The sequence below is a fragment of the Hemiscyllium ocellatum genome, chromosome 24, assembly GCF_020745735.1.
Source record: "Hemiscyllium ocellatum isolate sHemOce1 chromosome 24, sHemOce1.pat.X.cur, whole genome shotgun sequence".
NCBI lineage: Eukaryota > Metazoa > Chordata > Chondrichthyes > Orectolobiformes > Hemiscylliidae > Hemiscyllium > Hemiscyllium ocellatum.
The window spans coordinates 54,770,917-54,798,063 of NC_083424.1; the positions used below are offsets into that span (position 1 = coordinate 54,770,917).

At 40.4% G+C, this 27,147-nt stretch overlaps 1 protein-coding gene across 3 annotated transcripts in view; it reads left to right on the plus strand.

Annotated features, from left to right (window-relative positions):
* cabin1 (calcineurin binding protein 1) overlaps positions 1–27,147 on the plus strand; it is a 519,061-nt gene that overhangs the window by 112,668 nt on the left and 379,246 nt on the right. For 2 of the 3 annotated variants that reach the window (XM_060843824.1, XM_060843826.1), the window contains 4 exons: positions 2,264–2,434; positions 11,589–11,678; positions 13,335–13,486; positions 20,193–20,362. In XM_060843824.1, coding sequence (XP_060699807.1) covers positions 2,264–2,434; positions 11,589–11,678; positions 13,335–13,486; positions 20,193–20,362 — 583 coding nt within the window. The remainder of the gene's footprint in view (positions 1–2,263; positions 2,435–11,588; positions 11,679–13,334; positions 13,487–20,192; positions 20,363–27,147) is intronic. The other variant, XM_060843825.1, reaches the window with a different exon arrangement.

Sequence of the window (27,147 nt, forward strand, 5' to 3'; positions counted from 1 at the left end):
TGTCGTTCCTCTCTCTCTCTCTTTTTGTTCTGCTAATGCAATTTATTTGATTTCTCTTTCCTCTGTTTTTAATTGTTATTCAAACTGTTTTATTTCTGTTGCCCTTTCCTTGTCTTTTGCCTGTAACTCAAACTGCTTCATTTTCCATTGAATTATAGCCATCTCTAAAGATTCTGATCGTGTTTCCAGGAAACTTAAATGCTAAGCTATTGCTGTAATTTATCTCTCCTTTCCTCACAGAAGGAGGCAGCTCCAGCTGCTAATTCGGCTGACTCCAGCAGCTTAGTGTTAATCGTCTTTTGCAAAACCCCCAAATTCACATCTTTCTCCCCCCACCCTGAAAACTCTTGGTGACTGAAAGAGCCATTGCTATCCCAGGTACTATTTAAACCAACCTAATACAACACCTGGAACAAAAAACATTCACACCCACAGCTCGATTTTGTGTCCAACAACCCTAATCCCAATTTGGAACTATAGAACCAATCCTGGATGAGCCCCCTCCTGTTGTGGACCAGGCCAGATCCCTTCAAAACATTTGAAGAAAATAGCCCAGACACTAACTTTGCTAGTTGTTTTAAGCAGGTGTAACGCGGATATTTCAGGAGGGATTCAGCTGTCAAACCAATCTATTAAATAAAACCAAATTTATTTACAATATTAGCGAATGAAACACAAACAAAAGAGAACAAAATACAAAATAACTTATCCTATCTGAAAACCCCCCAACAGATTATATCAACTTAATGATGCTGTGCCCAATACTTGCAACAATCCCCATAAATACCTCTTGGTATGAAAGATAAAATCAAACACAGGGTCTTGCAGGAGAGAGAGAGAGAGAGAGAAAAGCATGGAACACCCTCTTCCATGTAGTTGTTTCTTGGATCAGCAGCTTCAACTGCCTGTGTGCTTTCAGTGAATAGCCAGACTGCCAAAACCAAATGAAACCAGAGAAAATCACGACCCTTTCATTGTACAAGTGTTTTTTTTAATACTTGAAAGCCTTTTGCCTGATGCAGTATCTGTTAGCTATAATCAAATTGCCCCTAAAACCCTTCAAACTTAGACTTTTTGGAGTCTGTCTCTTTCATGACCTATCTTGGGGGGAAAAAAACCCAAGAGCAATATAACCTTGTTAAAGGAGCAACATCATCGCAATATTGTTGACTGTTTACTGCCCTCTGAAATGATGCAGCAAGCCAATCAGTTCAGTGTCAGATTGGAATGGGCAGCAAATGCAGTCCTCACAATGACCTCCATACTTCATGGAAGGATATAAAAAAATACAATGAGTAGCAATTCCTCCTTCTGTTGATGGTTGATGGTTGATTTCTTTGTTATGACAGTCTGAAAGAGTTTGTTGCAAGTACTGTGCTTTGGATGAGGGAAGAAAGCTTCTGTTTGTCATTGTTACAATACTTTGAATAATTCAGCTGATGCTGAGCTTGTGCTTTCTGTATCTGGATGTAGCAGAAAGAGGGATGCTGATTCTACCTTGAAGACCATAATGGATAAACAGTGATAAACTATTCGCTGATTTCCTTGATAATTCATTACATGGGAAGTGCATTGTGTCATCTGTAAAGTCATATAAAATACTGGTACAGCAGTGACTTTCCCTGAACTAACATTCCTGTGATAGTGATATAGTGTGATATGGAGTGGGAAAAAGTGAGGACTGCAGATGCTGGAGATCAAAGTCGAGTGTGTGGTGCTTGGAAAGCACAGCAGGACAGGCAGCATCCGAGGCAGATTCCTGATGAAGGGCTTATGCCCGAAGCATCGATTTTCCTGCTCCTCAGATGCTGCCTGACCTGCTGTGCTTTTCCAGCACCACACTCTCAATAGTGTGATATGGAACTTTGTTGAGTAGGAATTATGGAATTCGAGACATTTGATGAAACAAATTTATTTTAACTTGAATCACATGGTGTGGGTATTTTTAAACTAAATTTTATGGCTAAGATTGAATATTAGTTTTCAAAATTTCCTTCTCAGTGTTTATTTGTCACGTATCTGTTTTATCTTTCATTTCACGTTCCGTTCATTATCTGACTCAGGGACAGGCAGTTAATATACTGCTGAGATTCCTACCAACATTGACTTGTAACTAGGTGACTTAAAGTGATCTGTGTCTTCTCATTCAGTGTGGAAATATGTTTGGGTCAAAGAGGAGCAGTTGTGGTTTTGCTATTTCAGATCACAGATGATTTACAATGTTCAGTGAGCTTGTGGTCATTGTCTTTGTTGTGCATCATAGATGGAAGAGCGAAGGGACAGTATGCTCGAGACAGCTAAGCAATGTTTTCTATCAGCAACACACTGTGAAGGAGATGGCGATGAGGAGGAGTGGCTCATTCACTACATGTTGGGCAAGATAGCAGAAAAGCAGAAACAGCCGCCGAAGGAATATCTGGAACATTACAAGCAGGTCAGTGGTTCCTTGTACAATATTAAATTTTTCTGGCATCGGAGGATTCTCAGCTTATTATATCTAAAGAACACTGGGGCTACATCAGTAAAATTATGAGTGATGGCATGACTTGCCCAATTGCTATGTTTGTAATAGGACTTGTTTATGATGGCCTTGTGCACTAAAAGTGGGAGAGCCTGCTCTAGCCTACTCAGTTAAAAGGTTGCTCTCGAATACCAGTGGGATCTAGATAATCTTGTTATACAGACATCAGGCTAACCTTTAGAATTTCACAGCAAATTGGCGCAATGCTTCATAGCATTTTTTTTAAGTGTGTTTGGATGAAATGTTATGTCTGATAGATGCCATGCCTGAGGTCCTTACCTTTTTTCTTTACAGTAAGTTGTCAAGCTCATACAAATCTTCTCAAAACTCGCTCATACAGTACAATGTCAACAACATCTACCAAACTCATTTAATCTTGTAATCTTGATTTCTTCAGGTATGACTCTGGAGTAACCCTTCTGTTTCTGCACATGTTTATGTGTCCTACACCTAAACTGATAAAGACTCTCAACAGTGCCATTTCAGAGGAGCAGAATATTAAAAGGCTGAGAACACAGTGGTTTACGTTAACAAGGGATGGTGGGTGATGTGGTCATATTACTAGACACGTAATTCAGAGGCCAATCCTGCAAGAACATGCATTCACATATCGTCATACCAGCCAGTGGAATTTCAATTCAATTCATTAATAAATCTTGAATTTAAAGATTATATCATGGTGATGATGGTGATCATGGGCTTCTAATTAATTGCCATTAAAACCCACCTTTTTCATTAGTTTTCTGGGCTGCAGATGATTCCAGATCCACTAAGTGGTTGTCTCTTAACTGCCCTCCTGAAATGACCTAACAAGCCACTTTATTCATGGACATTTAGGGATGGGCAGTAAATCTGGCCTCGTCAGTGGTACCCGTAATTGTTCCCAAAAAAGTACAAATAGCCTAACTGTATTCTTGGTTTTGGCAGAAGTCGAACAGTGAAGATACATTGTCTAGGTGTTTTTTATTTGTTCTGCATGTCAGATCAAAGAGGTTCTTAAAAATGTTAATCTTGATCATTTTTAAAATTTCCATAAATTGGACTTGACAAGGGCTGAAATTCAGCTGCAATCTTGTGCTACAATAACATTTCACTTCTGAAATGGTAATGATTTCTCGAACCCCTCATTTTATTGAGGCAACCTCATGGAAGTCGATCCCAGAGCAAATAAAAATGACACAATGAGCTGTTGCTAGTCAGGTAGTATCCTACAGTGGGATTTTCAGCAACTGCAAAACTGACTAATTGATGTTGAATCACAGGGATATTAGAATTTATTCCCTTTACTATAGTAAGCATCATTATGAAGAAATACAGGACAGCAGATGTCTTGCTTCAAAGTCTCTGCATATGGTGCTATCAAAAGTTCAATGAAAATGACTCCTGCATTTATTTTCTAGTTGATTCCTAATTCAGTTAATGAGGTATTTGCACACAAAAGGATGACAATGTGAGCTGTCAGGGAAACTTGCTCAAGAAGACTGTAAGTTGATAGGTGTGTCTAGTGAGAGACGAAACTGAGTTGCGTATCTGTCCAAGCATTAACTCGAATGTGGGATAGAAACTTAATAGGATGTTGGGGGAATTCCTGACCTTTGTGTAATTTACGTTTGTTCAGTCAAAACATACCCAGTTGTAAGAAGAGGTAAAGCATTCAAGTTCATCCTTTGATAGATCACCTGTATAATGGACAAGTTGATATCTCAATCCTGTGGGTCTCCAGAATTACATACAACAAATTTTTTGAACCCTGATTTTAATAGCTTGGAAGAAACACTGTGGTGGCAAGGGGACAGAAAAAATTCGGGATGGGAGACTTCAATATCCATTATCATGAGTGGCTAACCATCACCAGTACTGACAGAGTTGGTCAAGTCCAAAAGGACATTACTGCTATACTGGGTCTGCTGTAGGTGTTGGGTGAAAAAAATACTTGCCCTCATTCTCATCACCTAACCTGATGCATCTGTCAAGACAACATCAGGAAGAGTGAGCACTGCAATCCGTATGGAAGCCGAGTCCTGTCCTCACATTAATGACACCCTCCATTGTGCTATGTGCTATGACTACCATTACTAAATAGGTTAGATTTTGAACACATCTAGCAACTGAAGACTGGGCATTCCTGAGGTATTTGGATGATCAACAGCACCAAATTCCTTTTGAATCATTCATGGATGTGGTTGCCCCTGGCTGAGCCAGCATTTACTATTCAATCATAATTGTCCTTCAAGGAAGTGCAACTGCAAAGTCTGGCATATGCCTCATTCTTCCATCAAACCAGGGGTTCACTTTGGTTCAGGATGAGCACAGGAGGACATGCCGAGGGTAGGACCAGACATACCTCAAATCGAAATGAGGCTGCAACATAGGATTACCAAGGTATCAATTAGCATATGCAGCAAGTGCTCGACAGATAATTCAACAACCAAAGGGTCAGATTTAAGCTTTGCAGTCCTTCCACATCCAGTTGTTAATAATGGTGGGCAATTAAACAACTCACTGGAGAAGGTGGCTCCACAAACCTCCCCATCCTAAATGATGGGGGAGCTCAGCGTATAATAAGGCTACAGAAGATAAGGCTGAAACATTTGCAACAATATTCAGCCCAGCAGTGACAAGTGGCTGATCAATCTCAGCCTCCTCCAGAGTAATAGAGTCATATAGCACAGAAAAGACCCTTCAGCCCATTGAGTTCCCAGGCATCATCAGGCAATTTGATTCATTCCACATGATATCAAGAAACATCTCAATACACTAGATGCTGCAAAGGCTCTGGGCCCTGACAAAGTTCCAGCTGTAGTCCTGAAGAATTCTGTTCTGGAACTTGCTGTGGCCCTAGCCAAACTGTTTTAGTGCAGCTACAACACTGGCATCGTCTCTGCAGTGGTTAGTGTTAGGGTTTCACAGGTACGTCCTGTGCACAAAAAGCACATCCATTCAGTCCTGCCCGTTATGCTCCATCAGACTACTCTCTATCATCAGTGAATCAGAAGGGAGACAATGGCTTAGTGTTATGATCGTGAGACTATTAATCTGGAAACTCAGCTCATGTTTTGGGAGGCCAGGTTCAAGTCCATCCACGCCAGATAGTGGTATTTGAATTCAATTTTTAAAAAATGTCTGCAACTAAAAATCTACTGTCGATCGTCAGAAAAACCCGTCTGGCTCACTTGGTCTGGTTTACACATGACTCCAGATCCACAGCAATGTGGTTGACTGTCAATTGCCCTCTGAACTGGCCTAGTAAGCTACTTAATTGTTTCAATTGCAATGAACTCTCAACAAAGAAATGCAACCAACAGGCCACTTGGCACTGGAAAAGACAGCAGCAGAAACATCCCTGTCAACCTTGCAAAGTCTTCCTCCCCTACAAATGGGAGCTAGTGCCATAAGTGGGAGGGCTGTCTCACAGGCTAGTCAAACAACAGCCTGACATAGTCATAGTCACTGTAATCATACCTTACAATGTTCCAGGAATTAATTGGCAACAGCTAGTGACTATCCAGCTTGAGCTGACAAGTGGCAAGTGATCATCATTAGTCATGTGATGGGAGGTGTCATATCAGTGCTATCAAGCAGCACCTGCTCAGTAATAACCTGATTGGTGATGCTCAGTTTGGGTTCCGCCAGGGCCACTCAGTTCCTGACCTCATTACAGCCTTGGTTTAAGCACAGATAGAACAGCTGAATTCCAGAAGTGAGGTGAGAGGGACAACCCTTGACATCAATGCCACATTTGATCGAGTCTGGCATTAGAGACCAGAGTTAATAGGAATTGGAGAAACCCTGTGCTGTTTGGATTCAGACTTCACACCTCGGAAGATGGTTGTTGGATGTCACTCATCTCAGCTCCAGGACATCTCTGCAAGAATTCTTCAGCCTAATGTCCTAGGCCCAACCATCTTCAGCTGCTTTATCAATGAGCTTCCCATTATCGTAAAGTCAGGATTAGGGATGCTCATTGTACAATGTACTGTACCATTTGAGTCTCCACACATGCAAAAGCAGCCTGTGTCCAAAATTGGCAACAGCAAGTGACTATCCAGCTTGAGCTGACAAGTGGCAAGTGATATTCACATCACAAGAACCAGGCAGTGACCATTTCTAACAAGAGAGAATCTAACCACTGCCCCATGACATTCAGTAGCTTTAACATTGCTGAATTCCCCCATATCATCATCCGAGGATGTTCACCATAATCTCAGCTGGATAGCTGTGGCTACAACAGCAGGTCAGAATGTATGATTCCTTTAGCAAGTAACTCTCCTCCTGAGGTACAAGTCAGGAGAGTGATGGCATTCTCCCCACTTACCTGGATGAGTGTAGTTCCAATAACACTTGAGAAGCTTGACATCATCCAGGGCAACTCATTCTACATGATTGTTTTGTGATGTGGTGTCATACCCTCCCTCCACCACCACCAACAGTCCAGAACAAATGTGTACCATCTGCAAGATGCACTGCAGAAACTCACCAATGTGTCTTAGGCAGCACCTTCCAAACCTGCACATATTTCTATCCACAACAACACGAGCAGCAAAAACATCTGAAAATTCCCATCCCCACCACACCCCATCTTGACTTGGAAATGCAGCAAACTTTGTTTTAATTAGCACCTTAGGAACTGGCACTCAATAAACCGGCAAAAATTATATACCTCAAATATTGCAAAGTTTGCAGTATTGTTCTGTCCAGTTATCATAGTTCTTTATTTACCTCAATATAAGTATACTTGTTCAATTGAATGATCACATGAAATATCAACAGTTGATTCAATTTCAAGTTAATTTCTCCGTAAATACTGCAATCTACCATCATGTCCAAAGTCGTCAGTTGAGGGTGCAAGCGAGCAGGGTCCCTGCCGGTAAGTTTTATTTAAGGCAACGTTGCATTGTTATTTAACTGACGTTGTAAATGAAGGATACCAGTGATGTGTATGACCCTTGCATTATATTTCTATTACTTAGTGTGTGTTTTTACATTGATTATGATGACCTCTTAATCAACTGGAATATTTAATCACCTGGCACACTCATCATTAGTTTGCTATAAACCACAAGATTCATTGTCGCTGAATCAAAATCCTGGAGTTATCTCTGTAACGGCATTGAGATTGTCGCTAGACCAATGGACAGTACGAGGAGTCTGCTCATCACCATGTTGTCGAGAGCAATTAGGGATGGGCATTAAATACTGGCTTCTGACCAGCTGTGTCCACATCTCCCGTCTGTATTTTTAAAAGCTGCATTTTTGTTTTGTTTGTATAAAATTCACTGCAATCCTGAGTTGCCCCCTCTTCATGTCACATCAATAATCTGGCCTACCCAGGCGCAGGGAATGTGGTAATGTTCCCACCCACCACCACTTTGTTCTAGTTTCTCAATGCTTCATTTACATGATAATTTGTTACAGTTATTCCTGTCACTGCAATCTGATGTTTGACCCCATCTGAGGCAAACCAGTTATATTAGAAATACTAGAAATAGACACAGAAGTAGGTCATTTGAATCTTTGTCTCTGGTGCTTTTCTGTCCATGAGAACTGGATTTGATTCACTTTCTCTCTCATCTGAGTCTTTATTATACTTCTTGAAATTTTGTTTTTGAAGCAGCTATCTAATTCTCAGTTTCTCATAGACTTTGCCTTGAGCTCGTGGCTGAGATCCAGTCCAAGCACCATTATCCTGTGAATATTTTCTTCTAACTTTCATTTACTGCTTTTTGTTCCAACCTTAAATTTGTGCCCCTTGCAATTGTCTCTGCAACCAATGGAAGTAACACACCATTGTTTAAATTTTTTGTATCTTAAAGAGCTTTATCAGGTTACCCATCTTGGCTCCCTTGATAAATCTCTAATGTCTTAAATCACTTTACATAATTGTAACCTCTCATCTCTGGTAACATCCCAATGAGCCTATTCTCAGTCTACAATTCTCAAACTGGGGTTCATGGACACTTTGTAGGGGATCCATGAAAGAATGTATTAGTGAGAGTCATTTTTACACAGTAGGACATTGTTGTGATTTCCTTTGTCCACTCAAACAGAACAACCAAGAGCCCATGCGCTGGGCCTGGTGCACTCCCACGCTGCGAGACCTGATAAGAGATCGTGTTTGGCAAGCTTCAAACTTTAACTGAGAATCCCACAAGGGGAGATGATTGGTCCCAAAGGCATCAGGAATGGATACTTTTGACTAATACTGGAGGAAGGGTGGGAAGATGTCACCAAATTAGCCTTGTCCAAGGTCCTAGAATGACTTTTTCATATTGAACTAGGAGTAAGTAAAGCTGTTCTATTTACTGGTTGTGTCCTGATGGCAGAAATGCCTGCCTGTGAGGCAGTGTAGCAGTGATATGCCACTGCATCCAGGCTACTAACCAGACTGAGAAGAAATTTCCTAAAGTATGCAATGACTGTGCAGATCAAGCAGAAAGTGGAGATTTACACTTGCTGTGCAATATTGTGAAGAGTGCGACACACTTGAAAGCATTCAGAAGACCATGCCTGGTGTATCCTGTAGTCTGTCCCGGCGTTTGAAGTGCATTTTCAATGTGACCTTTATTGCATTCTCCTGGGTCTAATTTATATTTGTTTAACCTATTTTTCTAATCAGCCTGTTCAGAGATATTATTACACACTCCTGGAACAGGAGGGATTTGAACCTCGGGTGTCTCAGCCTAAAAGAGAGCCCCCTTCCCTGGGTCTTGTGGGATTTGAAGGATTTTGGGCGCAGGTGGGAAAAGGCCAAAGTTGAGGCCAAAAATCAGGTTGTATTAAGTTGTGGAGTAGTCAGAACTGTGAAGGATGAACTGGTGTTGACCATGCTCCTGCTACAGTTGATGCAGACCATCTTGGTTCTCATTTGAGGTTGAGAATAACATGGCCACCCCTGATAACCTCCAGATGAGAACGGTAAAGTTTAGAGCAGATATGTAAACCTTCAGAGTTGTTAAATTTAACTCACGGCACAAGTGCTACTTAACTCTTCAATTCCTATCGTGTTCTCTTACTTTCAGGAAGTTGGGGAAACTCCCGCATTCAAAATTAATTTGCAAATTCCACATTAAAATTATTATGGACTGATTTTAAAATATTAAAATTAACAAGCTCCTTATGTACTGCTGTTAAATGTGGAAGTCTGGGTTGGAGCCAACGTCGTGAAACATTCGCTTTGCCTTGTTTCAACATTCCATCAACTTTTGTTAAGAAAAACTTGCTTCAAAGTTTATCCCAGTGTGACAAGTGACTTGATTATCTCTCTGCAATTTTTTACAAAATTTTGATAAGTCAGCAGTATGTTCCTTTTATATTTGTTAATGGGATGCGAGGCTCTCTGGCAATGCTGCTATTTACTGCTTATCCTAAATTTCCCTTGAATGTGGTGATGAACACACACAGTACTGTTAGGGAAAGTGTTCTAGGATTTTGACCAAGACACAGTGAAAGAATGGCAATATAGCTCCAAGTTGGGACTGTGTGTTTCCAGTAGTGAACCTTCAGTTCTCAGTCTAGATTAGAGTGGTGCTGGAAAAGCACAGCAGTTCAGGCAGCATCTGAGGAGCAGTAAAATCAACATTTCGGGCAAAAGCCCGTCATCGGGAATACAGGCAGAGAGCCTGAAGGGTGGAGAGATAAGCTAGAGGAAGGTGGGGTGGGGAGAAAGTAGCATGGAGTACAATAGGTGAGTGGGGGAGGGGATGAAGGTGATAGGTTGGGGGGGGGGGGGGCGGTGGAGGGTGGAATGGATAGGTGGAAAAGAAGATAAGCAGGTAGGACAAGTCATGGAAGAGCTTCAGGGCAGAGGAAATGACCTGGGAGTTGCAGTGGGAGAGGGACTCCCTGAGATTCTTGAAGAGAGAGGAGGAAAACTTCTTCAAGGCAGGCATCCTTGCAAGAGGATTCGCAGTAGGGTTAAAATCAACGAGGTAAAAACAATGTTGAAAAATGTGATGCTGGAAAAACACAGCAGGCCAGGCAGCATCCGAAGAGCAGGAGAATTAAAGTTCGGGCATAAGCCCTCCTTCAGGAATGAGGCTGGTGTGCCAAGTGGGCTGAGATAAAAGGTAGGGGGGAGGGGATTTGGGGGAGGGGCACTGGGAGCACGATAGCTAGAAGGAGGTGAGGGTGAGGGTGATAGGCCGGAGAGGGGGTGGGGGCAGAGAGGTTGGGAAGAAGATTGCAGGTCAAGAGGGCGGTGCTGAATCCGGGGGTTGGGACTGAGATAAGGTGGGGGGAGGGGAAATGAGGAAGCTGGAGAAATCTACATTCAAAACAGTGACTGCAGATGTTAACCTTCAGTTCTCAACAATGTTCTGCCCTTTCCTTGATCAGTCACCACGCTGAGCTAGAAGTTTGTGGATTCAAACTTCATACCAGAGCATGTAATTTCGGCTGACACTTCATTGCAGTACCAGGGGCTGCTTTGTTGTTGGAAGTGCCCTATTTCAGGTGAAGCTTTAAACTGAGGGTGCATATGGGAGCTTCCATGGCACTAGTCCATGAAGTGCGAAGGATTGCTGTTGTTCATGCTGACATAGTGGGCGGCACGGTGGCACAGTGGTTAGCACTGCTGCCTCACAGCGCCTGTAGACCCGGGTTCAATTCCCGACTCAGGCGACTGACTGTGTGGAGTTTGCACGTTCTCCCCGTGTCTGCGTGGGTTTCCTCCGGGTGCTCCGGTTTCCTCCCACAGTCACAAAGATGTGCGGGTCAGGTGAATTGGCCAAGCTAAATAGTGTTAGGTAAGGGGTAAATGTAGGGGTATGGGTGGGTTGCGCTTCGGCGGGTCGGTGTGGACTTGTTGGGCCGAAGGGCCTGTTTCCACACTGTAAATCTAATCTAATTTATCTTTCTTCAAGCCACTCAAATAGATTAGCTAATCATTACTTTATTGCTGTTTATGGAAGTTGCTCCACATAACTGGAGTGCTGTATTTCTCCACATTATAATGCTGACAGTGCTTTCAAGGACATCAGTTATGGTTAAAATTTAGGGTGTCCCGAGTCATGAAAGGCATTCTCTAAATGTGTTTTTCATTTTATAATCTGCACTGCTTTCTGTACAGGCGGCGCATAACCTACATGAAGATGCAGCACATTATCCACGGAAGATCCATTACCACAATCCACCAGACCTGGCTATGGAAGCTCTAGAGGTACTGAACCAAATGTGCCAAGCAAGATGTTTAGGCTCTGAGTACTTGAATATCTCCTGAGACTTAAAAAGTGATTGTTTCAGGGTATAAATAATTCTCTGCTTCCAGTAAGTGTGGGTTAGAGGTACAACAATATGGATTGCATGCAAGACTGCTAATTTTTGTTTTTAATTCACTCATTAATTCATTCAATTAGTAAACTATTTTTTAAAGCATCTTTCATTGTCACCACTTCTGGAACATAAATCGATCTTCTAGTTGCCCTATGTCTTATGCTGAATGAGCTTTGATTTCAGGGATCCTTTGCCTTTTATAGTCTTTGACTCGAGAGTGTGGTGCTGGAAAGACACAGCAGGTCAGGCAGCATCTGAGGAGCCGGGGTATCGACGTTTCGGGCATAACCCTTCATCAAGCTTTTGCCCGAAACGTCGATTCCCCTGCTTCTCGGATGCTGCCTGACTGGCTGTGTCTTTCCAGCACTCCACACTTGACTCTGATCTCCAGCATGTGCCATCTTCACTTTCTCATTGTCTTTGACTTACCTTAGACGATTGAACAAATGACATAGCATGATTGGACATTAAAAGCAAAAGAAAAAAATTGAGAATTAATTCTAATAAAGATCAGAAAATTTCACTTTTACCTCAATAGAATGATTCTTTGCGAAGTTTGTTACCTCCATTTCTACTTCATGCAATGCTTTTGCAGGGTGAGGAATTTATTTGCCTTCTATTTAGTGACCTTTTTATTTTTTTTGTTTTTAATGGTTCAACAGTGCCATCGTTTTGTGACAGAATGGTGGAACTTGAATTGATTTCATTCTTCGTAGAAATTGACAGACTTTAAATGTGAAGTCTGATATGTAGTTTTTTTCATTATGATACTGGGGTTAACACTAAAGAAACAGTAATTTCAGCTTGGAATCTTGTGACCAAAAGCCGGGAAAATGCATACGATTGATGTGAGGAATTCCAAACTGACTGCAAAACCTTTTATTTGATTGTTTATACACTTTTCTGTAAGGAGGACTTGAAAAACATTTTTAATAGTTAGTTTTTGATTGACTTCAAATCTTGGTCTGGCTGCATCTCCCCCATGAAGTAATTTAAGATTTTTCAAGCAGCGAACGTTTCGGGCTGCTCACTAAATAAACTATGCCCTAAGGGAACCTAGTGCAGATAGGTAATTATAGGTCATTGTAGCCAGAATAAGACAGTATTTTAATCTATAGGTTGAGGATTAAAGGTACTGATGCCAAAATGGGGTTGAGGCCACATTCAGATCAACCATGATCTTATTGAATGGTGGAGCAGCTGAATGGCCTACTCCTGCTCCTGTTTCTTATCCTTCAGATCCTGGTTGTAAGTTAGAGGATAGTTCTTTTTTGGTCCCTGGCCAAAAGACCACATCATGACATTACTGCTTTTTTTTTCCATTTGAGTCGAACTTTTAATAAATGTTAAAGTTTGTTTATACATATCTTCAGTTTACTGATTTACCTTATTTAAATCCCTAAAAATGGGTAAGTGATAGGCTTCAAGCTTGTTGTGGATGGCTTTGGCTGTGTGTGTCTAAATAAACTTCTTTGGGTAAAGGATATTTATTCATTTCAAATGTAGGATTATGTATTGTTATAACTACGGTGTTGATGTTCAGGTCTACTTCAGGCTTCATGCCTCGATTCTCAAACTGCTGGAGAAGGATGAAGTGACTGTGGACTGTGAGATGCTATTCAGCTACATTAAAGAAGCAGCTCAAGGGCCTTTTGCCAGCGGTGAAGAGAAGAGTACCTTTAAGGTCACTGAGAAGTAAGTTCTGTTTAGTTCAGTGGACTATAGTGATGAATTGTGTATCGTTGTTGGTGACATGAAGTCAGAGCATTACAGTTGGAGACCCTGACGTTCAGAGTTTGTTTTACTTTGATAGTTGACAAAAACTGCTTCCTTTTAACAGTCATAAATGTAACTGTAAGAAATAGGAGGTGTACGCCACTGACTGTTAAAGCCTGCTCCGTAATTTGTCATTCACTAAGACCCTGTCCACCTTCTCGCTCAATTCCACCTTCTGTCAATCTACTGAGATTCTATGATTCTCTTGGGTTACAAATGACGATTCATCTGTACCTTTGGATATTACTGGCTGAGTATTTGCAACTCTGTGTGAAGATATTCTTCCTTATTGGAGTTCTAAATGACTGGTCCTTTATTCTGAGAATATGGTCCCCAGTGCATGTTGACCCCTCACCCCTCACCACCACAACCAGCAATATCTGACCTGTCAAGTCCTTTAAAAAGTTGTAAAAGTTTCAAACATTCAATTAGATCACATCTTAATCTACTAAACTCTAGGGAATATTAGGCCTAGTTTACTTAATCTTCCTCATTGCACAATGCCCCCATCCCAAGAATTACCTCTATTCTTACTGACTTGTATTGATCCCAAACATTTTGATTTTAATATTCTAATCCTAGTGTTCAAACTTATCCATGTTTGTATCACTGTAGCCTCCTGCAACCCTCTGTGAATTCTGCTTTCTACCAAATCTGACCACTGGTCTGTCCCCCACTTCCTTTGCTTCCCTGTCAATGGACATGGCTTCAACCTTCTAAGGTATAAGATCTGGAATTGCCTTCCTATACCCCTTGGCCTCTCCACTTCTCTCTCACACGCACTCACTCTCTCTCTCTTATTCTAATGTCGTCTCCTTCACTTGCTATATCGATGCAGGTTGCTCTTTTCAACAAATTAGAGAATTTGGGGTGGCCCTAGAGCTTGGAGTCCTTAAATTCTTGAGATTCATTTGAAATTTTTGGTAGAAAACTGAAGACCTCGGCTGAAGTATCCCCTGGCATTGTTCAGATGAGTTGGAGGATGAACTGTTCTATAACAGTAGGATAATTGAGGTGTGCAGGGCATTACCCAGAGCTTTTGGTTTATGGTAATCAAATAAATCAAATTCAGTTATGAATAAAGTCATATTGAACTCAGAGTGTTAACTTGATTTATCCAGACATGTGGCCAGACCTGTGGAGTTTCTTCACTTCATTCTTCTTTTCTGTCTCCAGCTGCTGTATTTTGTTTTTAAGTCAAGTTCTGGATTCTGTTACTTCTGTCCTCCTCCTGTGAAAATCAAACCCTCCTCATGCTTATTCTTTCACTTGGATAAATCTAATGTTGTAGATTTGAGGGTGAGTGCCATATTGATATAGTTATATCATATAGGAAAATTGCTTGAGGACAAAGGGTGAAGGAGGAGCGCTGGAGGTAATAGGTGATTACCAGAGGTGTCTATAGTGTGAATGTGAGTTAAAGTTGAATTGCAAGAATGTAACTTAGAATGTTCACTTTGACTATAAAATATCCTTTGTATATCCATGTGTGAGTTTTAGATGTATTTTAGGATACCCTGTGGTGGAGCAAATAACTCTCAGTTGACTGGAATGAAGCCCTTGAAGTTATGAACGCCTCTTCATCTCTTTAGTTTTGGCTTAGTGGGGTAGAGTAGAGATTTGAAGTAAAGAGGAGTTCGCCAAATCTTGGCAAAGTTGGGAAGTTGTCTGGATACTGGATGAAGTAAAAATATGTAGAGGATGTCCCAGAAGGTCACTTCCTCAAAGAATTATATTATGTATGGTTTGACCTGACCTTCCCTGCACAAAACAATGTTGCCTATCACTGATTTTCCTCCAAATGTGAATAGATCCTATTGCTCATGATTGTACAAAATCTGGTTGGTTTCACTTGAGCAAAGAATTGGTCCATGAGGGGTGCATCCTAATTGCCAATGGGAGTAAGGGTAGAAGTTGCTGATAAGATGGCTGCAGTCAAAGATTAAAGAACAGTACAGTACAGCACACCAAGCCTGCACCAACACATATCTTTCTAAACCAAAGTCCTTTTGCCTCTGTGTGGTCTCTATTGCTTTATTCCCTAGTTATTCATTTACTTGTCAACATGTTTCTTAAATGTTGCTGTTGTATCTGCCTCCACCATCTCCTCTGGCAGCCAATGTGAGGCACTTACCATTCTGTGTAAAAAGATTGCCTCTCACATCTCCTTTAAACTTATCCTCTTTTACTTTAAATCTAAGTCCCCTAGTAATTGATGTTTCTAACCTGGGAAAAAGCTCTAACTATTGATTCTATCCATGTCTCTTATAATTTTGTAAACTTCTGTTTGGTCACCCCTCACCCTTCGATGTTCAAGTGGAAACCAACCAAGGTTTGTACAATCTTGAGGGATAGGATCTATTCCCATTTGGAAGAAAATTGACTTATCAGTGATAGACAACATTGTTTTCTGCAGGGAAGGTCATGTCTTACCAACTGAATAGAATTATTTGAGGAAGTAACAAAGGGCTGTAGATGCCATATACATGGACTTCAGTAAGGTGTTTGATAAGGTTCCCCATGGTAGGCTGATGGAGAAAGTGAAGGCACGTGGGGTGTACTAGCTAGATGGATAAAGAACTGGCTGGGCAACAGGAAATAGAGAGTAGTCATGGAAGGGAGTTTCTCAATGTGACCAGTGGTGTTCCACAGGGATCTGTGATGGGACCACTACTTTGTGATATACGTAAATGATCTGATAGAAGGTATAGGTGGTTTGATTAGCAAGTTTGCAGATAACACTAAGATTGGTTGAGTAGCAGAAGTGAAAGGCACTGTCAGAGAATACACCAGAATTTAGATTGGAGAGTTGCTTAGATTAATGGCAGATGGTGTTCAATCCAGGCAAACACGAAATGATGCATTTTGGAAGATCCATTTCAAGAGGAAGGCGCAGAGAGGTTGAATAGATTAGGATTATTTTCATTAGAAAGACTGAGGTTGAGGGGGGGGGACCTGATTTGAGGTCTACAAAATTGAAAGATGTAGATAGGATGGATAGCAAGAAGCTTTTACCCAGAATGGGGGACTCGATTACTCAGGGTCACTAGTTCAATGTGAGAGGGGAAAAGTTTTTAAGGGAGATATGCGTGGAAAGGTGTTGGGGGCCTGGAATGCATTGCTAGCGGAGGTGGTAGAGGTGGGTGCGATAGCATCATTTAAGATGTATCGAGACAGATACATGAATGGGCAGGGAACAGCGGGATATAGATCCTTAAAAAAAGGCGAGGAGAAAGTGAGGTCTGCAGATGCTGGAGATCAGAGCTGAAAATGTGTTGCTGGAAAAGCGCAGCAGGTCAGGCAGCATCCAAGGAACAGGAGATTCGACATTTCGGGCATGAGCCCTTCTTCAGTTTCCTGAAGAAACACACTTCCATTGCCACTTCTGTGTCTAAGCCAGTTCTGTATCCATCTTACCAGTTCACAGTGTGACTTCACCTTTTATATCAGCCTGCCATGAAGGACCTTGACAGAGGCCTTTCTAAAGTCCACATAAATAACATCTACCACCCTGCCCTCATCAATCACCTTTGTCACTTCCTCAAAAAGTTAAGTTTGTGAGACATGTTCTTCCCTGGATTTACCTCTGCTTATTTCTATTAAGTCCATATTTTCTAAGTGTGAGGAAATTCCATTCCTAAGAGTCTTCTCCAGTAATATCTCTACCACTGACGTAAGGCTCACTGGCCTGTAATTTCCCAGATTGTCTCTGTTACTCTTAAACAAGGGAACAACGTTGGCTTGCCTCCAGTCCTCCGGGATCTCTCCTATGACTATAGAGGATACAAAGATTTCATACTAGGCCTCAACAATTTCCTTACCTGCATCCCTCAGTATTTTGGGATAGATCCCATCAGGTCCTGGGACTTGTCTACCTTAATGCTTTTCAAAAACCCACCATCTCCTTTTTCATATTGACATACCCAAGAATATCACGATCCTTTTTTGTGAATACTGATGCAAAGTTTTCGTTAAGGACCTCACCCTCTTCCTCTGGCTCCAAGCATAAATTCCCTTTCTGTACATGACTGTACCTTCCGGATAAAACACCTTGAGTTTTCTTGATTTTATTGCCAAAGACATTTCTTGGCACCTTTTTAGCCTAATTCCTTTTTGAGTTCTTTCCTGTTATCTTTGTATTCTTCAAAGGCTCTGTCCGTTGATTTCCTAAACCTTCCATATGTGTCTCTTTCAATTTGACTAAGCTCTCAATTTCTTTTGTCATCCAAGGTGGGAATCATGTGGGAATCTTGCCGTCCTTATCTTTAATTTTCACAAGAAACTGCTGGTCCTGAATTCTAATCAACTGGCTTTTAAAAGATTCCCACATGCCAGATGTGGATTTACCCTCAAATAGCTGTCCCAAACTACATCCCCCATTGTGCTGGTAAACCTTCCCCAATTTAGAACTTGTGCTCTGTAATCTTGGACTGGTGGCATAAGATTGAAGGGCAGTAGAAGTTGCACACTTACTCAGAAAGAGTGAAAGGATAAACCTGGCAATTACAGACCAGTCAGAAGAACTGCAATGTAATGTCAGTGATGGGAGAAGCTTTTACGAACAATTATTTGCGAGAAAACGAGCAGCCTCTTGAGCAAGCTAATGTAATAAAACAAAACCAGTAGATAGTTAGTTAGTTAAAAATCACACAACGCCAGGTTATAGTCCAACAGGTTTAATTGGAAGCACACTAGCTTTCAGAATGATGCTCCTTCATCAGGCTCCTTCTATCACTTGATGAAGGAGCATCGCTCCGAAAGCTAGTGCTTCCAATTAAACCTGTTGGACTATAACCTGGTGTTGTGTGATTTTTAACTTTGTACACCCCAGTCCAACACCGGCATCTCCAAATCATGAGTAAATAGTTAAATAGCATGTTGTTCCATGGGATAACTGCAGTTCCTGTTATGTGAATGGAATTTCAAAAGGCAATTGATGAAATACCATACATCATGCACTTGAACCTTGCTATTAATGAAAGGTACATGTGTGTGTGATCTCATGGGCAGTACAAGCATAGATGCAAAATTTGTTAACAGATAGATAGTAAGTAGAGTTGCAAATAGCTCAATTTATTTTAAATTGTGCGATGGTGTATGTCGATATTCCTTAGGGTTTACTATTAGGACCCTGCTGTCTTTAATGTACGTTGATGGCTTGGACTTCAGACGCGAAGCACTTTTTTGAATTTTGGTGTGTAGTGAACAAGGTGTGATTGATTTAAAGAGAACATGATATAACAAGTAGAATTGGCAGAAATAGAACAAGTTAAAATCAACACAAAAAAGTGAGGGTTGTTATATTTAGGTGTGAAACATGAACTACAGTGAAACTAGATGTTAAAATTGTAAAGGGACACAGCAGCATTTGCAGTGTTTGTTCACAAATGTTTGAAGGTTAAATTGAGGTGATTGTGCAAAACTATTTTTATTGTTTTAAAGCAGTCAGTATGTGAAAGGCCTACTGATTAACTCTGGTTAGTTCCTACCAGCAACACTGTTGTTTGGTTGTCTCTAAATTGTGGTATCAGAATTATTCAGATGCATTAGTGTGTTCTTAAATCTTAAAGTTCCTGTTAAACTGATGTCACACATTTTTGTAGGTAGATAATTAGCACTATGTAATTAACCTTTATTGTTTATCAAGATTGAGCATATCCTCTGCTGAAGACATCATCTAGGCATCCTTCCCCACTTGGTACCACTGAGACTAACAACAACATAAAGGATTGGTGTAAATGAATCTACCAGACACAGCTCAGGTAGTTCAGACACAACACCATAAGATGTTGCCAGTGATGGTCATCTGCCTGCATAATTTAGCCTCCTCATATTATAAGCATTTCTACTGGTTCAGGGATCTAGGACCTGTTTAAACATTTGAGTTGGAGCTTTCAGTATTGAAATTAGGAAACATGTCTTCAGGCAAAGGATGATAAACATTTTTGACTCTTTCCACAAATGCTAATTAATGGTTAATTTTAAATTTAAAATTTGAGCAACAAAAATCCAGGATTTGGATCCGGAGTTAATTTTCCGATCAACTATGGTCTTATTGAAAGGCAGAAAGCCTATGGGCTGACTGACTCCTGTTCCTAAGGGAGAAGACAGGGAGAAATTTAAAAATTACACCTTTGTTATGGTTTCAGCATATTCTTTTCTATATTAAGAAAATTTAGAAAGTTTCATTTTAAAGGCTGCAATTTGAGGGTTTTGGGAAATTCTAGAAAATGTGCAATTTGACTGCAAATTTTCATCTGTTTCTTGGGGTGCCCTAACTAACTTCAGGTAGGATTTTCATTTTAAGAGGACTTTAACATTTTGTGGTAGCTGTAGCATTTGTAATTTATCCACTGACGCTTTGGTTTGAGGACATTTTCTGTTTTGGCAGAATGTGTTTGTAAGGTATAATGTAACAGGGATGTATAGTGGTAGGAAACTGATATTGCAGCTCCTGTGCTGTTTTACAGTCCAAGCTGCCTCCTGCCTCATTACAATAAGCATGTATGCCAAGTGCTTTGTTTCTGTTGTAAATTATTATTATTATTAATAAATTATTGTTACCTTGGTGATAAATGATATTTATCATCTCACTTCTTTTATTCTCCTCTTTCCTCCTGTCTAGGGAGAAGTCCTGTACAAATGATGATGATTCTCATTCTTCTGTTGGAACCATGCAAGGTCAAGGAAATCTTCCCTCGGGTCCAGGTCTGACATCCCCACCTTACACAGCCACTCCGATTGACCACGATTACGTCAAACGTAAAATCCCCCGTCAGCAGGCTTCAATTGATGGTATTTCTCTTGTTCTAGATAATGGCAAACTTGGGAGGTGGTTAATAATTGGGGCAATCATAAGTGGTGAATTCTGTTAAACGCACAACACTGGGTGATGGTGCATAGGAAAACGGGCAATATGGCTGCTATCTAGCTTCTTTAAAATGATGGGATTTCAATCAGGTTTCTTTAAACTTGGTGCTTGCTATTCGCTTGTTTGAGTGTCTGCTGCTTTGCTTGTTTTTGTGTGAAGTGCAATTTGGCTGCACCTAGTGCCATTACAAGATTCGTTATAAACAGAAGAAATTTTTATGGAATGATGTCCATATTGGCCATTGCTTACAATTCTCTGATCATGCCCTCAAAATAGTTGGTTCTTCTGTAAAGGCCAACAGGCACTCACTCCAACTCAGTGGCTGTGGTGTTACCTGCATCTGCCATTTGAGTTGATACAGATCGTAAATGCTGCAATTGTCTATTAGCCTGTTGTGCATGCTGTGTGTCTTGCTATTTTTCTATGTGGTCCTGTGATTTTTATTTTCTTGGTATACATATATTCATGGCCTTTCACATATGTTTGCTAATTAAGCATCCAGACCTGCTCCATGCTCTAATGACAGGAAGGTGAATAGTTTGGTCATCACTGTCCTGACGGATTTTGGTCTGTACCCCAACTCATCAAGTGTGAGGAGAGTTGAGTGAAGGGAATCGGATTCTAATTTTAAATTTAGATATTTTAGATTGTAAGTGAATTTTCCAGTTAAAGTTTTAGGATTAATTCAGAATGTAACACTTGACATTCAAAGAATAGTATTGCTGAATTTGGCAGTGTACTTTAGTATTTAACAATTTTATGTCGACTAAAGTTTTTTAAAACTGGTTTTGTAGTTTGTTAGTTTAAAAAAATCTGTTTGTGGATAAGATTAATTTTAATCTATGCTGTCTCCTGTTTAAGTGCAGCACTGATGCTTTGATTCTCGAGCTTTTGAGATGACGCAAAATATTTTTGTTGATCCAATCTCAGAGATTTCAGTCTCATTCATGTTGGTTCACATCATGTGGTCATTCCGCCACCCCCACCCCAAGTAAATGGTTTGAATGATGGCTCTAAGGGCTGGAGGAATATGCTATTAATAGTGAGCTTGACATGGTGAATTTTTGTTGGTCCTCGGAACAAATTACTGCAGATGCTGGAATCTGTATTGAAAACAAAAAATGCTGGAAATCCCAGTGGGTCAGGTAGCATCTCTGAAGAGCGAGCAAACTAATGTTTCAAGTCTAGATGACTTCTTCAGCTCTGGTGAAGAGCTTTCTCGACTCGGAATATTAGCTTGCTGCCTGACCTGCTGTTATTGCCAGCATTTTTTGTTTTCCCTTATTGGGGGCAATATCTGAAAACTATACTAATTTATGTTACTGAATCTGGATTACTTAATTGCTGCTTTTAAACTTTGTGGTTTCACTGCTTTATTAATTTTTAAAATCTTTAGAAGAGATGAAGAATGTTTCAATCAGGTGTTGTGGGATTTTTTAGTAGAGCGCAGAGAAGAAAGCAAATCAGTTAATGACCATTTTTTCCACTTTTAAAGACACACTACCTCGATATTACTACCAAGCTAGGCTAATGCATCAAAACAGTACAGGAACAAAGAAATAGCCAAGGCCAATAATCAAGTGCATTCACAAAGTGGAAGAGCTGAGTGAACAAAGTAAACGTGCTACCGATTGGTTCACGCCAAGCTTGAGTTTTAAACGTCTGCAGATATAGATGTTAATGAAAACACAGATGTAAGGAGCTCTGTTGTTTGAAATCCTCAGGGGAAGTTAAAATAGGCGACAGCATAGTATGTTTGATTTCAACATATTGAGAATAAGTGTGACCAGAACATGTGATATGACTGTGGCAAAGAGAGAGAAGAATGTATAGCTTCGTGTGTTAATGGTTTAGTGGGAACAAGTAGGTAGCGTTCTAAGATATGGTTGAGGTGGAGGCAGTGAGAAAAGAGAGAGAATGAAATGGTAATGAGAGATGGGGATTGTTTCCCAATTTCTTTTTTCAGTCTTTGACATGGTTGATTACGCTATGCTTCTTTATTGCCTCTCCTCTGTTGCAAAGCTGGATGGGACAGCACCTCACTTGGTCAACTGTCCAGTCGTAGTCAAACAACCACCTGTTCTTGTGCTGTAACCTTTGCAGCCTCCTCTGTTTCTATCTTTACCAAACTCTTTTTTTAGTGCTCCCATGAAGTGGGGGTTTGGGATGTTTTGTCATGTAAGGTGCTATATAAATACCGATTGTTGCTGTATCCTGTCGGACAGTTTGAGTCAGATATGGAAGCAGTAGTGCAGTCTAACTCTTTACTTGGAGATAGTTGTGTAAGAGATTTGTTGTGAATCAGGAAGCAATTTCTTAGGAGCAGCTTTAGCAATGACAGAGTTCCAGAGAGTCAGAGTGATGCTGGGAATATTGAAAGACCCAAAGACACAAGAAAAGCACCAATAAAGGTTTAAAAATGGCACTTTTAAGGTCTGAGAGAACCAGAGGAAGTGAAGACAGTGTTTATTGCTCCACTGAACATCAAGATATAGTACCACAGTCACTACACTGGACACTGAAGGTTGTGAACTTAAAAAGGGAGATTAGGAGAGCTGAAAGGATATAGGCAAGTAAAATTAAGGAAAATGCTAAGTTGCTGTACAGATACACAAAGGATAAAAGAATAATTAGGTAAAGAGTAGGGCCCATTTTGGACCATTCTGATAATTTGTGCTTGGAGCCTGAGGCTGAATACTTTGGGTTGGTGTTGGATAATATGGGTATAGAAATCAGGGTGAAGGACTGTGATATAATTAAAGAAGCTAACATAGACAGAGAAGAGCACAAGAGAGGGTGAAGAGGTGATTTATCAGGATGTTGCATGGGCTGGAGAGTTTCAGTTAAGAAGAGAGATTGGACAGACTGGGATTATTTTCCTTAGAGCAGAGGAGATCGAGAGGGGACATAACTGAGATGAATAAAATTGAGGGGCACAGATATGGTAGACGGAAAGAAACTTTTCCCCTTGAAACATTTCCTCCTTGGTTTTAAAAAAAAAAGGGCAGGATCAATCATTAGGAGCATAGATTTAGGGAAAGGGCAGAAGTTTTGAGGAGATGTGAGGAAAAGCACCTTGCAAAGGGTGGTGGAAATCTGCTTGTGAGGTGAGTGTCGGTGGAGGCAAAATGCTCATTGCATTTAAGGAGTATTCCGTTGTGCACATGATGCCAAGAATGCAAGGCCAAATGCTGGAAACTGGGATTAGATTAGTTAGGTGGTTGCTCTGGACAGAAAACCTTTGTTTTTGTGCTGCAGATTTCTATGATTCTAAATGGTGCGATCAGTGCTATAGGGTTCGTTGATGTGGAGAAAAGGTCACTTTGTTCTGTGAAAGAAAATAAAATTAGGGGAAATAGGAGAAGGTTGTAGACTGCATAAATGCAGTTTATGACCTCTCACCTACAGCACACTGATTTCAGAGGAAAATGAATACCCATGGGCATACTTTTGTACTGGGCATGCAGTTGATGATTTGCTTAATTCTGTAATGGGTGTGGGTATTGTACTGCATGCAATTTAATTGATGCTGTTCGCCTGTGCTTTCTGGCTATTTATTTCGGAAACTGAATTTTTGCTCCTTCTGATGAGGGTACATGTTTCAATTGTTACTCTCTCGTAGCTTGCTGTGCTATGAATACGCTTGTACTTGCTCTTATGTTTCCGTTATAAGCAGTAGGTTCCATTGTTTGTACAGCAGTTTTTGTCAAGTCATCAACGGCCCCTTGTACCTTCTCCATGATTCTCATCCACTCCGTTGTCAGGCTGGGCTTCTAATACTGTTCTCTTTGCTTCAGGCAACCAATCCTGCACTTCTTGTCTTAATCTCTTATCACCAGATAAGCAGTTCCCACTGGCTTCTTATTCTATAGTAAAGGGATTCAAAATCATTCATCTCATTCAATGGATATTTGCTCAAACCCAACTTTGGATTTCTCCAGTCTACATGGAGTAGATGTTTTGCTTTTCTATCTCTCATTTCCTTTGCGTTTTCCCCTTGCTTCACCATTGCTGTTGCATCTTGGCTTCAGCCCTCAAACGTGCTAAGTCACTTTCCTTCAAAAGCTTTCTCCATGTAGCGCTGTGAACTGTGTTTTGGTCATCTCGCAGAGCACTCCTCCAATGTTCCACATCCATATTCTGCTCTGTTGTACCTTAGGTTGTCTTGCCTTGCACAGACTTAATTTATTCCTCACCCCCCACCCACCCCATCTGAGGAACATTTCCATAGTAATCATTTTTTTCTACTGGTTATGTGCTTCTAGTGTGTGTTCTATTTTTTAATAAACCCACATTTCTTCCTATGATCAGTATGTTCTCTTAATGTTGCTCATAATTGTATTGTTTGGGTTACCTGATTAATATTGTTACTTTTAGTTTTAGGTGTTTTATTGACTACTTCCTTTTCCAGTCACTAATTCTTTTGAGTCATTTGTTTTCCACTCCACCAACAGACTTTTGAAATCCCGGCTTGGTATTCCTGTATTCCCATTAATTTACTTTTATTTTACATCTTGGTTTGTGTACTGTTGGTTCAGATTATAAAATGCACCCGATTTCCAAGGCTAAAAGCAAAAGGGATATCTTGAATGTGGATAATTGCCCAATTTAGACACTGATGTACATTCTTTGTACTGGGTTTTCTTTCCCAATAATTGACCTTATTACCAATAGAAAATGTATCAGATGTGTGTTTTATTCATATCCATACATTATATAGTCTAAATTATTAAGGTTTCCCTTCTAATATATCTTTTGGGATTAATTCATCCCATTTTGATTCTGTGATTGTCTTGAAATTGTTTATTCTTTTCAAATGTTCCTGCTTCCTTGGCTGTGCCAATATGTGATTTTAGCTATGTGATGATCACTGGCAGTCAATGTTCCCCACATTTTTCGGTTTCCCGCTCTCAACTTCACTGTTAAATTATGTTTCATCTCTTTCCCTGATGATGTAGCCTCTGTCCAGAAACAGTCCATTATCAATTACATTGTTTTGTTTGATAGGTGCTCCCCACTCCCTCTGTAAATGAAGGTAATTCAACAGTTTTAATTATTCAGCTTCCACTTGAATTAAGAAATGCCATCAAACCATGGGCAAAGTTCCCAGAAATCCTTTCAATTTTAAGATTATCATGTTCTGTGCAGTTACTAATCATCCCATCTTCATCTGGGGTACTCAGTGCTTTTTCTTCCGTCTCCTGGAACAGATGGTTTCTGAATGCTTACTGCAAAGTTCTACAACACACTTACTGTGTATTTCATTTCTCAAACTTTCTTTCACCATTTCTTAAAGAAATTAGAGAAGGTATTTTAAGTGCAACAAATGAATACAATACTAAATGCTATTTTGTGTGTGCTAATACTTTTGGACAAGGGATACCAGGCACTTGGGTCAATCAAGTCTGCTTGGCCTCAAAGCCATTCATACTCGTTGGTTAACGGCAATGTTTAAAATGTGTGCAGTGATTGACTTGAGCTCCTTTCACAGCAATCGTATTTCTTATTGTCTGTCATTGCACATGATCGACTCAAGGCCTCGATATCATCATAACCATTGACAACGCATTCTACAGGTTAAGCTCATTTTTAATTCAAGGAACCTTTGGAGTGGTTAAGCTCTTCTCGATCTCCAAATTGGAAAAGAATGTATGTGAGTATGGAGTGTTTGGAAGATATTTGATTTCTCCACTCTGAAATAGTACGCAATTTGAGTTTCATTCTGGGTGACTTTAGTATTATGCATTGGCTGGACATAGACATTGCTGACGAGGTCAGCATTAAGTACCCATCTCTAATTGCCTGGGAAAAAGTAGCAACTAGTAGTGGTTTGAATGCAACTGAATATCTTGCTGGGACATTTCAAAGAACAGTTAAGAATCAATAATTTCAGAGTCACATGCGTTCCCAGTGTCCCGGTATTGGAATAGAGCTAATTAGAATAAAACTAAAACACTTCTTGCATATGTTTATCTGTTTTCAGTCAAAATACACAAGGGTGAAAACTTCTCGTTATTCATTCCATTAGTCTTTCCAATTGGAGCTTTCTGGGAAGCAAATCCAGACTGTCTGTTGTATCCTGACTGAACAGGATTCTGTAAATCCTTCAAGATACATTGGAAGTAACAAAGAAAGCTAGGGATGCAGGTGCATTGTTCCTTGAAAGTGGAGTTGCAGGTAGACATCGTGGTGAACAAGGCATTTTGCACATTTGCTTTCATTGGTCAGTGCATTGAGCGTAGAAGTTGGGATGTCACATTGCGACTGTACAGGACATTGAGACCAGTTTTAGAATACTGTATGATGTTGTGAAACTTCAAAGGATTCAGAAAAGATTTACAAGGCTGTTGCCAGGGTTGGAGGGTTTGAGCTGTAGGAAGAGGTTGAATAGGCTAGGGCTTTTCTCCCCTGGAGTGTTGGAGACTGAGGGTTAACATTTTAAAGATTTATAAAATAATGAGTGGCATGGATATGGTGAATAGCCAAGGCCTTTTCCTCAGGGTAGGAAGGTCCAAAGCTAGAGAGCATAGGTTTAAGGTGAGAAGAGGAAGATTTAAGACAGACCTGAGAGGAAATTTTGTTTACATAGAGGGTGGTGTTTGTATGGAATGAATTGCCAGAAGAAGTAGTGGTGCCTGGTACAATTACAATATTTAAAAGTCATCTGAATGGGTATATGAATAGGAAGGGTTTAGAAGGATTGGGCCAA